The sequence below is a fragment of the Sorex fumeus genome, unplaced genomic scaffold (genome assembly GCF_029834395.1).
Source record: "Sorex fumeus unplaced genomic scaffold, SorFum_2.1 ptg000073l, whole genome shotgun sequence".
Lineage (NCBI taxonomy): Eukaryota > Metazoa > Chordata > Mammalia > Eulipotyphla > Soricidae > Sorex > Sorex fumeus.
The window spans coordinates 10,985,296-10,999,342 of NW_026606130.1; the positions used below are offsets into that span (position 1 = coordinate 10,985,296).

At 39.5% G+C, this 14,047-nt stretch overlaps 1 protein-coding gene across 2 annotated transcripts in view; it reads left to right on the top strand.

Moving 5' to 3' along the window:
• Positions 1-14,047, top strand: part of OPHN1 (oligophrenin 1) — a 553,120-nt gene that overhangs the window by 402,504 nt on the left and 136,569 nt on the right. For both annotated transcript variants that reach the window (XM_056130029.1, XM_056130028.1), the window contains exons 17-18: positions 2,591-2,649; positions 3,867-3,972. In XM_056130029.1, the coding sequence (XP_055986004.1) occupies positions 2,591-2,649; positions 3,867-3,972 (165 nt within the window). The remainder of the gene's footprint in view (positions 1-2,590; positions 2,650-3,866; positions 3,973-14,047) is intronic.

The window sequence follows — 14,047 nt, forward strand, 5'->3', positions numbered from 1 at the left end:
GGCTTCTGGTCACCGGGGTTCCATCTGGGGGAGGCGAGATGCGGCGCCTACTCCATCTGGAACTTGCGGGTGAAGTTGGCTCTTTTTGGAACCTGTTTTTTCTTTTTTTTTTTCCCTCCGGGATCCCGCACCCTCCATGTGTTCTTTCTCTTATGCTTAAGGCTTCAAAGATGGCGCTGGGGGGCGGGCTGTGGGCATGCCTTCCGGAATCAGAGGTTACCTGGGAGGTGTAGTTCGGCAGATTTGAGAAAAAGTCCTCGTTCCCGCATACTCGAGCTGTGTTTGTAGAGGCTTCTGGTCACCGGGGTTCCATCTGGGGGAGGCGAGATGCGGCGCCTACTCCATCTGGAACTTGCGGGTGAACTTGGCTCTTTTTGGAACCTGTTTTTTCTTTTTTTTTTTCCCTCCGGGATCCCGCACCCTCCATGTGTTCTTTCTCTTATGCTTAAGGCTTCAAAGATGGCGCTGGGGGGCGGGCTGTGGGCATGCCTTCCGGAATCAGAGGTTACCTGGGAGGTGTAGTTCGGCAGATTTGAGAAAAAGTCCTCGTTCCCGCATACTCGAGCTGTGTTTGTAGAGGCTTCTGGTCACCGGGGTTCCATCTGGGGGAGGCGAGATGCGGCGCCTACTCCATCTGGAACTTGCGGGTGAACTTGGCTCTTTTTGGAACCTGTTTTTTCTTTTTTTTTTTCCCTCCGGGATCCCGCACCCTCCATGTGTTCTTTCTCTTATGCTTAAGGCTTCAAAGATGGCGCTGGGGGGCGGGCTGTGGGCATGCCTTCCGGAATCAGAGGTTACCTGGGAGGTGTAGTTCGGCAGATTTGAGAAAAAGTCCTCGTTCCCGCATACTCGAGCTGTGTTTGTAGAGGCTTCTGGTCACCGGGGTTCCATCTGGGGGAGGCGAGATGCGGCGCCTACTCCATCTGGAACTTGCGGGTGAACTTGGCTCTTTTTGGAACCTGTTTTTTCTTTTTTTTTTTTTCCTCCGGGATCCCGCACCCTCCATGTGTTCTTTCTCTTATCCATTAAAATAATTTTTAAAAAATAAAACAGTCATGAAATTTTAAATTTTAGGCCAAATATATCAAATATTTATATTTTATGCTGAAAAGCAGTACATGATGTCATTTGCTTGCCTTTCCTTCAATGGGGTCCACCTAGGTTCTATCTACAGAAGGATTTATGGTCCCCCAAATCCCAGCAGTAATCCATGTGCACAGAGCTCTAAACTCTAAGCTTAGCTCTTAGAACAGCAGGTGTGATCCATTTTTTATATTCTGGTGACTGATTGAATTACCCGTTTTTGGTTCTTATTTGGACAAATAAGAAATTTTCCATGGCCTTTAGCTATTGGCTGCCAATTTTCCATCCCTTGCAAGTATTACCTGTTCAATTGTTAGCACCATCCTAGATTCATAGTTTAAATTTCCAATTTTCAGTATGAGAAGGGTACTTAACTAATTTTTGGATGGGGTCCCTTTGTCTATTTCAGAAGCTCTCTGACTCAACCGTTCAAATTCATTCTGAATAAATTTCCACTCTACATTCTATCTGGTATCTGAATCTAACCTACTCTCTCCTTTGTCAGCCTACCCATTCATTGAAGTAACTCTGTTTTTAATATATTTTAAATAGCCCTTATTAAATTTGCCTCTAGCTTCTGATATCATTTTTCTTTAATCCTTTGTTTTCTCTTATCTGTAGTTCTTCAACAATAAAAGTGGCAAGGACTGTAATGCAATAATTTAGGAGTTTGTTCTTAAGATAAACTGTCTAATTCAGCTACTTAGTTATTATGTGGTAAGGGGTGAATTACTAGTTTGGATCTCATTTTCTTCAAGTGTTAAATAGAACAATAATAATAATATGTGCCTTACAGAGTTACTGTAAGGATTAAGTGAGTAAATGTTTATAAATCACTCAGAACAGTGAAGTTTCTTCTTGTTGCTGTTGATTACTTTGAGCAATATAGCACCTGCCTTTACTTTACCACCACTTTTGTCCCGTTTCACTACAATTTTTTATGAAAACCTCAAGTAGACTATTTGCTTGAAGTGTGTTACTCATCTAGAAAGAGAACAAATAATTGGAACTATGTCAAGTGTAAATAGAGTGTAGCTAATAATTTTGGGGTTAAATAAAAAATCTATTTGTGCATCATTTTCCTCCTCCATTAAACAGCAATGCAAATTAATGCTTCACCTTATTAAGATCAAATGGGAAGAAATTCTGAAAAGCAGTTTCACTTTCCAAATTGAGAAACTAGACACAAACTGTAAGGACTTCATAGGATCTTTAAGAGTAGGTCCAGATTAGAAGTTTTTGGGACTGATTACTACCTCTGTTCACTGAACTCTAACTGGAGCATTTGTTGAAGGTTTGGACCCATAATTTTGCAGTTCTTTTGTTTTATTAATAGCAACTATGATTCTAATTTTTTAAACTATCCTGTATAGTACTATGTAGAAAAATGATTTGTCACATAAAGTTGTGGAACTCAGAAAATTTCAGAATTATACCCACAGAACTGAAAAATCTAGTGCCTGGCTAGCACCTCACAAAAGAAACTTACAGTGTTTATTAATTATAGGAATCTTTCTGAACCTGTCATGACTTATCGACTTCACAAAGAGCTGGTCTCTGCAGCAAGTAAGTATTTATTACTAGTTAATTGTGCTGCTCTGGCTTCTTAATACATTTTTGCTATGATAAACCCAGAAAGCTGATTGAGGGAAAGCTGTTTTGAATGGCAGGTAACAAAAAATAATGCAGATATTGTGCCTTGTCACATGAGATTTTTCTTACTTTATATATCAATCCACTATAATATTATTTCTCATAAAATTCACTTTATTTGTGCAGACTGGAGAAAATTGGAAAAGAGGTAACCAATTTGAAGTTTTTTATTGATTGATAATTTTATTCCATCAGAGCAAGGGCATTGGCTTATTTATCAGTAGATTGTCAAATGGTTCCATTATATTAGTGTCTTCAGGTTTTCTTTCCATTGCCTTTTCAATTGTTTTACAATTGTTTTTTAAATATTATTCCTAATCTATTGCCAATATGATAACATTTTATCTAGATAATAAAACAGGGTGTTTGTTGAGGAGTATATGGGAAGAGGACATCTAGGATTACCAAAACTATACCATTTTTAACAGCTAAAAAATAGAAATGTTGAGGCACATCCTTTGCTGCCTGTGTCATATCTTGCAATGTGTTCTCTCTCTCTTGCTGTTTCTCTCGATCCCTCCCTCTGCAATTTTTCAAATAGAATTATTTTACTTTAAAAACTGTGAACTGAAGCCACTACATAATATACCATATGTGGTAAACTAGAAAAGTATTCAAGGCTTTTGTCCTCAAAATGCATCTTTACTCAGCAAATGTTTATTTAATAGTTACTCTTATCTAACACAGAAATTTTGACAGAATAATAAAGACCGCATATCTCCCAATACCTTATAGAAATTATGTTGACAAGGGTTTCTATTTGAAAGCTTTTATATGGAACTTTAGTCACAACCTGCTCTATCTAGAAATTGAGGAGATTAATGAACGTGACTTCCTCTGAAACAAGAAGTCTCATAGCTCTGTAGTCTCTTCTGTTTTCTTTCATTATAGGTCTCTTTGATTTTTACCTTTCTTTTGTCCTTTTGGTTGTTTCCTCTTTTTAGTTTAGTGTCTTTCTTCCTTGCTCTCTTTGCTTTCTTAATTCTATTTGTCTCCTATTATGTCCCTTTTTCTCAGTATATGCGTGTGTGCTTATGAATTTGCTTAATCCAGTCCCCCAGAAGGTAAAACTCACATTATTTCTCCCCCTCCTCTCTATTTTTCTCTCTTTCTCTCTCTATCTCTCTCAGAGTCTGACAATTTGGATTACCGTCTGGGAGCTATTCATTCCCTGGTATATAAGCTACCAGAAAAGAATCGAGAAATGCTGGAACTTCTTATAAGACACTTGGTCAAGTAAGTAGTATCTGAATGTTTAGTAATAGCTTATGGTTGGAAAACTGGACTACCTGGAATGACTGCCAAGAAGCAGCCTGTCTACTCAGTAAATTCCAGTTCCAGTTTGTTTAACCCGGATAGGCTATGATTAATGTGATTCTTCTGTGAAAAAAGTGATATTGCTTTCACCCATTTTTAATTCCTCTCAAAGTCCTTATGCAATTAAATTGATGGATTATTTCAATACAGGAATAATAACAGATAGAGTGAACTAAACACAGCCTCTGCTGTCATATTAATCTTCTTTTGAATCCCAACTTTACAACTTATTTAGCTATGTAATTTTAGGAAATATTCTCATAAAGTTTGTGTTCATATAGAAAATAAGAATAATATTAATAACCAAACAGGAATGTTATACTATATGAATTTCAGTAAATTCAGGATAATTTCATGACACATAGAAGGTTCTCATGAAATGGAAATCCTGATAAAACTATAGTTATTTTTTATTTTTCATTATTTATGTTTTGTGTAGTAGGCTATAAGGACAATAGCATTCCAGAGATATGTTTGGTATTGGGCTCCAAAATAGAAAGGTATAAGGGGCATGTGTGCCCCATTCTATGTGTAAAGGCAAAGAGTTTAATACTGTATATAAAGGTGAGATTATTTGACCTGGTGCTGTTTCTTAGAAAGCAGAAAGTATAGTATAGCAGAAAGCTTTCTGTCAACCCTGTACTCTAATTTCAGTTTTCCTGCTAACTTTTTTTTTTTTGGTCATGGGTAGGTCACTCTCAAGGCAATTCCTGTTACACTAAAAAGTAAAGAAGTGATATAATAAAAATGTGTTGCATCTTAAGTATCTCATATTTAACAAAATGAAGCTGTCAACACACTCACAAAAATTCACTGATGATATATATATTTACCACATTTGGAGAGGATCTTAAATAACTAAATTGAGGAGCTTAATGAAGGTAAAGTTTGAAGTTGTATGCACTTCTCTCATCCATTATTAAACCTCTTAAATCCAGGTTCCATTGTCATATCATGAGATGTCTCCAAGATCTGATCTAGTTTGACATAAATATATTTATTTATTGTTTAGATTTCTATGACAAATAAGTATCATATATAGAAATAGGAAAAGTTAGCAAGGACTTTATATGTATTACAACTTTTTTCACTTTGGGACATTTGAGAACCAAAGAAGAATTTCTGCCCAAAATATTGTTTCTGATGATCTCAGTAAAAGACAAAAAATCAGTACCTAAGATAACTGGCACACTAATTTGGAATTACCCTGGGAAAAGAGTCAATGCTATCACTAATTTGCCACATGACCTAAAGTAAAGTTTTTCTAATTTCTATGCCAATGTTAGCTTATTTATAAAATAAGAGGATTGAATTAATTTTTGAAGGTTTCTTATATTTATTACTTCTTAAGAGTTTCAGTATATGAAAGGAGGAAAAAAAGTCAATTGAATATCCTTTTGCTAGCATTGAGGAACTACCTTTACCCACGGACTTTCATTTGCTTTACTTCAGAAATGTTGATTTTCGAAATCCCTAAAATGGGAATGGGAGATACCACAATGATTAAGCACATGAATAGTATGCACCAGACCTAGGTTCTGTTTCTGGCACAAAATACTTCCCCAAAAATTGATAGGTGCAGCCCTGTAGGTCCCTAGCACCTTCAGTTATGGCCCAGGTATCCCTGATACTTCAGGGCCTGAGTAATATTCATCACATTTTCAGACCTTTACACTAAACCTCCTGCCAGCTTGGCCAAGAATCAATTCACAAAGGCTAGAAAGATAGTACAATGGATAAGGCACTTAGCTTTTGCACATTTCCTTGGTTTGATCCCTAGTACTACATATGGTTCCCCGAGCACCTCCAGTAGTGAACCCTGAGCACAGAGCCAGGAGTAAGCCTTCATCACAGCTGCATTTGGACTCAAAAACAAAATTAATAAGTAAAATAGAAATCAAATTACAGATGGTACCTTTGGAGGAAGGACCTTCTAATCACCACTTGGAAAATCTCACACATAAAAAATTCCCTAAGATGGGGGGGGGGGGGGTGGAACTGGCACGTCCTTCTTGCCCTGCTGAGACCACAAAATTCCCCCCACAAGCGACTTTCCAGAACAGCCATGGACCCAGAAGCACACAAACCAATCTCGAAACTATTCAGCTTTTGACAAAAATCCCTCCCAACTTAATTAGAAAAATATCAGAAATCAAAAATCGCACTGCCGCAGTAGCAGCCACATGGCATCATATATTCTTCATAACCGGCAATAGTAAACGAATTATTTCATGATGCCTTTTCAGCAGGTTTGATTGTTGGGGGAAAATTCCAAATAATAGTGGTGCATCTTTTGTCAAAATAATGAATGTAATAAAAGTAGAAAGAGAGTTTAGTGGAAATCATCTGCCTCACAGGCACCGGGAGAGGTAGCATGGGAGGCATATGAGGGTTCTTGGTGGTGGAAAATATGCACTGGTGAAGGGATGGGTGTTTGATCATTGTATGACCAAGACTTAAACCTGAAAGCTTTGTAACTGTTCTCAAGGTGATTTAATTAAATATATATATATATATATATATATATATATATGTATCCCTAAGCCAAAAGGTCCAAAAGACATTCATTTATATGTACTATGTTAATACAGGACAAACTTAGATGAAAGGAATTCGACAATATCTAATATATCTGCCTATTCTCTTAACTTTAATTCAATTTTTCTAATTTTAGGCCTGTACTTTCAAAATAGACCTTCACAAATACAAATTGTGCAATGTTAGTTGTTACAAAATAACAGGAGAGAGATAGAGACACACAGAGACAGAGAAGAAAAAACCCTGCCATAGAAGCAGGCTGAAAGTTGGGAGGACGGGGGTGATGGAAGGGAAACTGGGGGCACTGGTGCTGGGAAATGTACACTTGTTGAGGGATGGGTGTTGGAACACTGCATGACTGATCTAATCATGAATAGCTTTGAAAGGTTCTGTCTTACAATGATTCAATAAAAACATTATAAACAACATTTAATCAGAAAAGATGGGAAGTAATTTAAATATCATCAGAGGACTTACTGTGTAAATAGTACTTCCAAATAATACACTATTGTGTGGTCATATAAAATATTTGAAAATTATTTTTTGTTGTGATTTCTACAATGCATTATAAAGTTTTAAGATTTAAAGAATATAACAAACAAAGTCTAAACCAAGGTATATAATATGTTTTGGGGGGTTTGAGGCCACTTCTCGTGATAGTCATGGCTAATTCTCGCTCTGTGCTCAGTGAGCACTCCTGGCAAGGCTCAAGGGTTCATATGGAATGCCAAGGATAAACCTGAGTTCACCATGTATGTAAGGCAAGCGCCCTAACAGCTGTGTTTTCGGATATCAAGCCCTCAATGTGTTACTATTTGTGAAGAAAAGAGGGAAATGAGAATATAAACATGTTTTGTCTATAAACATGTTTTGTCTAATGAATCAGTTAGATAAATAAAAATATCATTACTCAAAAGTTACAAAAATACTGCATGGCCTAGCAATAAACACTTAGCTGTGTACTGAAGGTAGATGAAAACATAGTTCCACATGAAAATTGACACATAATACATTCTGAATCATTATTCATAATTTCTCAAGAGGGTAACAAACAGAGTGACAATGAATCAATAAAAATAAAAAATAAAATGTGGTATTAACTATAATGAAATACTTTTTAGCTATAAGAAATAATAAATTACTGGTATATAAATTACCTTAAACATTATACTAAGTAAAAAAGGGCCCTCCCGTTGATCGTCGATTTGCTCGAGCGGGCCCAGTAACGTCTCCATTGGAGACTTTGTTGTTACTGTGTCTGGCATATCGAATACTCTCGGTAGCTTGCCGGGCTCTCCGAGAGGGGCGGAGGAATCGAACTCGGGTCGGCCATGTTGGCTGCGTGCAAGGCAGACGCCCTACCCGCTGTGCTATAAAAATAGATTTATAAGGTCACATATTATATGACCTCATTTATGTGAATTGTACAGGATAAAAAAAAATCCATAAAGGCAGAAAGTATAGTGAATTAGGACTAGGATGTGGGGCAAAAGAAGATATTTTAAAATGCTGTATCACCAGATGATTTTGTTTTATATATATATTTATATATATATATATATTACATAATGCCCAACATTGATCACTTGAGAACTTGACTCCCATTACTCATCGATTTGCTCAAGTGGGTACCAGTAACATCTCCATTTGTCCCTGTGGCACGCTATTGTAGCACAATGGCGTCTGCTCACTCCAGGAACACAAAGAGCCTCAAACTGATCGTCCAGAGTCTTGACGAAGAAGTCTGACCATCTAGGAGGTGCGCAGCCATTCAATCTTTTGAAATTTCGTGGAATACAGTTGGTAATGGCTCTAGCCCAGTCTCCAAATCGCATTACGTGTCCAGCCCATCTGATTTTCAACGCCTTGACAAACGAGACAGCATCCCTGATTCTTGATCATTGATGGAGGTCGAAACTCCAGATTCCTCCTCTCACTTGAGTGTGGCGTGATATTACAAGCATAGCTCTTTCGGTAACTTTTTGGGAGAATAGCGTTCTCAACCTGTTTTCATAGGGTCCAGGTCTCTAAGACAATGTTAATGCAGGAAGAATGGTAGAGTGAAAGAGTTGTGCCCGGGGCTCTTCGTCCTCTTAGCTATTTTTTCAACACTCTTAAAGGCACTGAAAGCCACTCTCTTCCTCCTGCGCAACTAAGGTGCCAGGTCATTCATCATGTTGAGTTCTTGACCTTGTTATGCACATAACTGCTGCATTCGGAGATGTTCATTCCTCTGAGAGAGAATGAACTAGTCAGGAACTAGTCCTTTTCTCATGAACATTGTCTTCGTGAGATTCAGCTGCAGTCCAACCTTTCCACACTCACGGTCGAAGTCGGTCAGCATTTGTGCCACTTGACTGATTTTTGGTGTTTTAGAATGATGTCATCAGTGAAGCGAGCTGGTGTAGTTGCTGACCATCTATTTTCACTCCCATTCCTTCCCATTCTAGTTGTCACATGACGTTCTCAGGGTGACTCTGAAGAGTTTTGATGAAATAGTATCACCCTGCCGAACCCCTCTCTTTAGGTTGATGATCACTTCCTTGTGGAATGGTGAGATACTGGTGGTGCATTAATAATACAACTCACGGAAGATCCTGATATGTTGAGTTTGAATGCTCTGGCTAGAGTTTCGATGACCACTTCAGTTTCAACAGAATCAATGAATGTTAGACAGAGCGACCTCTTGATCTCCTGAGAAACCTCAATAAGCTTGGTTACCATGCGGATATGGTCGACAGTGCTGAATCCTTTTCGGAACCCAGCTTGCTCACATGGTTGTCCTTCATCAAGTGTTCTGCCAATCCTTTTCAGAATGACTGGAGAAAACCTCTTGTAGACGCATACAACAGGCAGATCGGGTGATAGTTGCCAATGTCATGGATGTCTCTCTTCTTGTATAGTAGAAAGGTTGTGATGGTTTTCAATTGGGACGGAACCTTGCATTCAGACAGGTAGTGTGTGAGGACCCGAGCCAGTGTATTAATGAGAACTGACAGCAGGTTCTTCAGGTGTTCAGGTCTGACCTTGTCTGGGCCGAGTGCTGTTTGTTTCGTTACTGACAAAATGGCGTGTCAGATTTCAGAACGTAGAACGTTGGGAACAACATATCCATCCCGTGGAATTTAGTATGTGGGCAGGTGGACGTGGCTCTCGAAGAAATCTGAGTAGAAGTCATGGATATTCTTCTCCATTGACCTTCTGGAAGATGTGATAGATCCATCAGAACGTCAGAGGGTAGTCATCTTAGTCTTGTAGTTGGCAAAGGACAGGCGGGTGTTGTGAATGCTTTTCCCTACTTCTGTGTATTTGGCCAGTACTGCTGCTCTTATCTCTTTAAGTTCTTCTTTTATCACTTCTCTGCACTGCTTTGCGAGCTCAGACGTTAGCTTGTGGTTGCCTGAGACTCACGCCCAGCCACGTTAGTGAGTGAGTTCAAGAGTTTTTGAAGACAGGCGTCTTCTTGTGGCTTTCTCTCGGCTTTCCTCGCACAATCATGGAGGTGCTGAACCAGTTGATGGATTCTTCCTCAGTGTTGTCAACCACGGCATCGTCCCATGTTGCTGAAATAGTGCCAAAGAGCTCCCAGTTGGTTCTTGAAGTTCTCTTCTTAAAGTTTGCAGCCCTTTCTCCCTCCTCTGTGAAGTAGAATTTTGCACAAAGGTGAGAGCCGTCCAATCCTGTTTGAAATGTTGGGACAGCAGCAACATCAGTCAGGCAAACCGTCAATTGAATATGATGTGGTCAATTTCATTGTGGAACTGTCCACCAGGAGACTCCCATGTCTAATGTTTAGATTTAGCCTTCTGGAACTGTGAATAACCATGGATGGTCTTGTTTTACATGGTGAGCTCAGAGTGCCTCTCACCCTGTTCTAGGCCATGGGTCCCAAGTTAAAGTTCTTTGTCCGATCTTCTCAGTTTTATCTTAGGTAAAGGTAAAGGTAAAGGCCCTCCCGTTGATCATTGATTTGCTCGAGCGGGCCCAGTAACGTCTCCATTGGAGACTTTGTTGTTACTGTGTCTGGCATATCAAATACTCTCGGTAGCTTGCCGGGCTCTCCGAGAGGGGCGGAGCAATTGAACTCGGGTCAGCCATGTTGGCCGCGTGCAAGGCAAACGCCATACCCGCTGTGCTATCGTTTTATCTTGGCATTAAAATAACTGACAATGACCTTGTAGAAGGTTTGGCCTTATTTATAGAACTTATCCAGTTCCATGTAGAACTTCTCAATTTCTTCTTCATCATAATTGGATGTTAGTGCATCGACAATGAAGATAGAAACCACAGGTAGTGACCACTTCTATTCAAGCATAATCATCCAGTTTGGGTTGTTAGGCATTCAAATGAATCAATGCCAAGTTCCTGTTGACAAGGACACCGACACCACCAAAGCCTCAATTATCACATGGTCTGACGAACAGTTCTCCAGTGTCGAAAATGGTGTGATGTGATCTATGCCTTCTCAACAAGCTCAGACCAATGATGCCATACTTGATCTTCTGTGCTTGCACCATAAGGTCCTCAATGGATGGTTCCAATGCCAGAGTACGTGTGTTGAAAGTATAGACAATCATTTTAGTCCTTCATAGTTTTGGCAGCCTAGTTCGGTCCTGAGATTTTTATCAGCCTCTTCTTGCTCATCCTTCTTAATGCTGCCATACTGGGGCCTCTTTCAGGGTCAGGGGAATGAGGCTCATTGTATTTACTGTACTATGTTTACTGTATTACTGCACCATATTTGATGGGGTTCAAATATGGTTTGAACCATGGAAACACTTGCAAGGGTGATTAGAGGCCACCCTAAAAGTCTCTATCTCTCTAGGGGAGCCCGACAACCTACCAAGAGTATCCCGTCTGCACGGCAGAGCCTGGCAATCTACCTGTGGCATATTCGATATGCCAAAAATTGTAAATACAATGGGGAGGCTTGGGGTCAACCCCCACAGGTGCCTGCGGGGGCTCCCCACCCTCGAAACCTTCCTCAGCCGTGGACCCATGGGCTGCCACCATCACCGCCGCCACTACCCCCCAACACCTCACCCTGGATCAGACCGGCCCCCACTCTCAGGAGATAAGGCATACCAGGATGGGCTGGAGCGATAGCACAGCTGTAGGGCATTTGTCTTGCATGCAGCTGGCCAGGCTGAGCCCAGTTTTATTTGTCCACCCCTCTTGGAGAGCCTAGCAAGCTAACGAGAGTACCTCACACGGACAGCAAAGCCTGGCAAGCTACCCCTGACATATTCGATATGACAAACACAGTAACAACAAGTCTCATAATGGAGACATTACTGGTGCCTGCTCGAGCAAATCTATGAACAATGGGAGGACAGTGACAGTGACAGTAAATACAACAGTAAATAATGCCAGCCATTATGTAACACAAATATTATTAATGATTATTAATTACAAATATTAATTATTTCATTAAAATTAAGTTTCCATGAACAAAAGAACAAACCATAGCATACTAAAATAACTCTTAGCATTCCTCTGTATGTGACTTTTCTGAATAGCCTGAAGCAAAGGTCAAAGAAGAAACAAAATCATTTTGTTTTAAACAAACTCATTTTGTTTAAAACACCTCAGACAAAATAAACAAAAAAGGCTGACTCTGAGACAGGAGTGGTTACATTTTAAGTCAACTTGAAGACCAAACACAATAACTACTTCATATTCTTATAACACTTTAAATAAATATTCATGAAAACTGGATAAAGAAAGCTCTCGGATGAAAACATTTTGAGGTAACAGTTTATACTATACTGGTTTCAGAAATACAGCACTTTAAAAAGGAGAGGATGCTGAAAAAGATAATGCAGTAGGTGTTTACACGCAGTCAACCCAAGTTCATTCTCTACATCCCATATGGTACCCTGAGTGATCCCTGAGTTCAGAAACAGGAAAAAGTGCTAAACACTGCCAAGAGTTCCTCTCCATAAACACACAAAAACACACCACAAACACACACAAAAAATATTTGAATATCTTACTCATGACCACCATAAAAATTTAAGTTTCTATAAAAGACAAAAACATCATAGACACAAAAAGAAACAGTGACCAACATACAAAGACAGTCTATAGAATGGGAAAGGATATTTGCCAAATACACATCTGACAAGGGGTTGATATCAAGGATATATAAAGTACTGGTTGAACTACACAAGAAGAAAACATTCAACCCCATAAAAAATGGGGCAATGAAATGAACAGAAACTTTCTCAAAGAAGAAATCCAAATGGCAAAAAGACAAATGAGAAAACGCTCTATATCATTAATCATCAGGGAAATGCAGATCAAAACCACAATGATATACCATCTCACACCTCAGAGACTGGCCCACATCCAAAAGAACAAAAGCAACCAGTGTTGGCGCGGATATGGCGAGAAAGGGACCCTCCTTTACTGCTGGTGGGAATGCTGACTGGTTCACCCCTTCTGGAAAACAGTATGGACAATTCTCAATAAATTTGAAATTGAGCTCCCATTTGACCCAGCAATACCACTCCTGGGAATCTATCCCAGAGAGGCAAAAATGTATAGTCAAAATGACATCTGCACTTGTTTGTTCATTGCAGCATTCTTTACAATAGCCAGAACCTGGAAAAAACCCGAGGTACAGTTGTAGACTTACAAATTTTTGTGTTTGGGTTTCAGTTATATAATGATCGAGTACCCATCCCTCCACCAGTGCCCATTCTCCACCACCACTAATCCCATTATCCCTACCACCACCCATTCCCCCGTCCTACCCTGCCTCTGTGGCAGGGAATTCCATTTTGTTCTCTCTCCTTTTGGGTGCTTGGTTTGCAAAAGAGCAATTGAGTGGCAATCATGTTCGGTCTGTAGTCTACTTTCAGCATGCTTCTCCCATCCTGGGCGGATCTTCCCAACACCCTTTATTTGGTGCTCCCTTCTCTATCTGAGCTGCCTTTACCCATAGCATGTTAGGCTGGCCTCCAATCCATGGAGTAAACCTGCTGGTACTTATCTCGGCTATTCTTGGGTGTTAGTCTCCTATTTTGTCACTTTATGTTCCTCACATGAATGCAATCTTTCTATGTCTATCCCTCTCTTTCTGACTCATTTCACTTAGCATGATACTTTCCATGTAGTACCAATTGTATGTAAATTTCATGACCTCATTTATTCTAAAAGCTACATAGTACTCCATTGTGAAGATGTTCCAAAGTTTCTTTAATCAGTCATCTGTTCTCAGGCACTCAGGTTTTTTCCAGATTCTAGCTATTGTAAACAGTACTGCAATGAGCAAACAAGTGCAGATGTCACTTCGACTATACATTTTTGCCTCTCTGAGATAAATTCCCAGGAGTGATATTGCTGGGTTGTGGTCTGAAAAGATTGTTGATACTATTTCTATCTTCCTGATTCTATTGAGGTATGTTTTGTGTCCTAGCACATGATCTATTTTGGAAAATGTTCCGTGTGC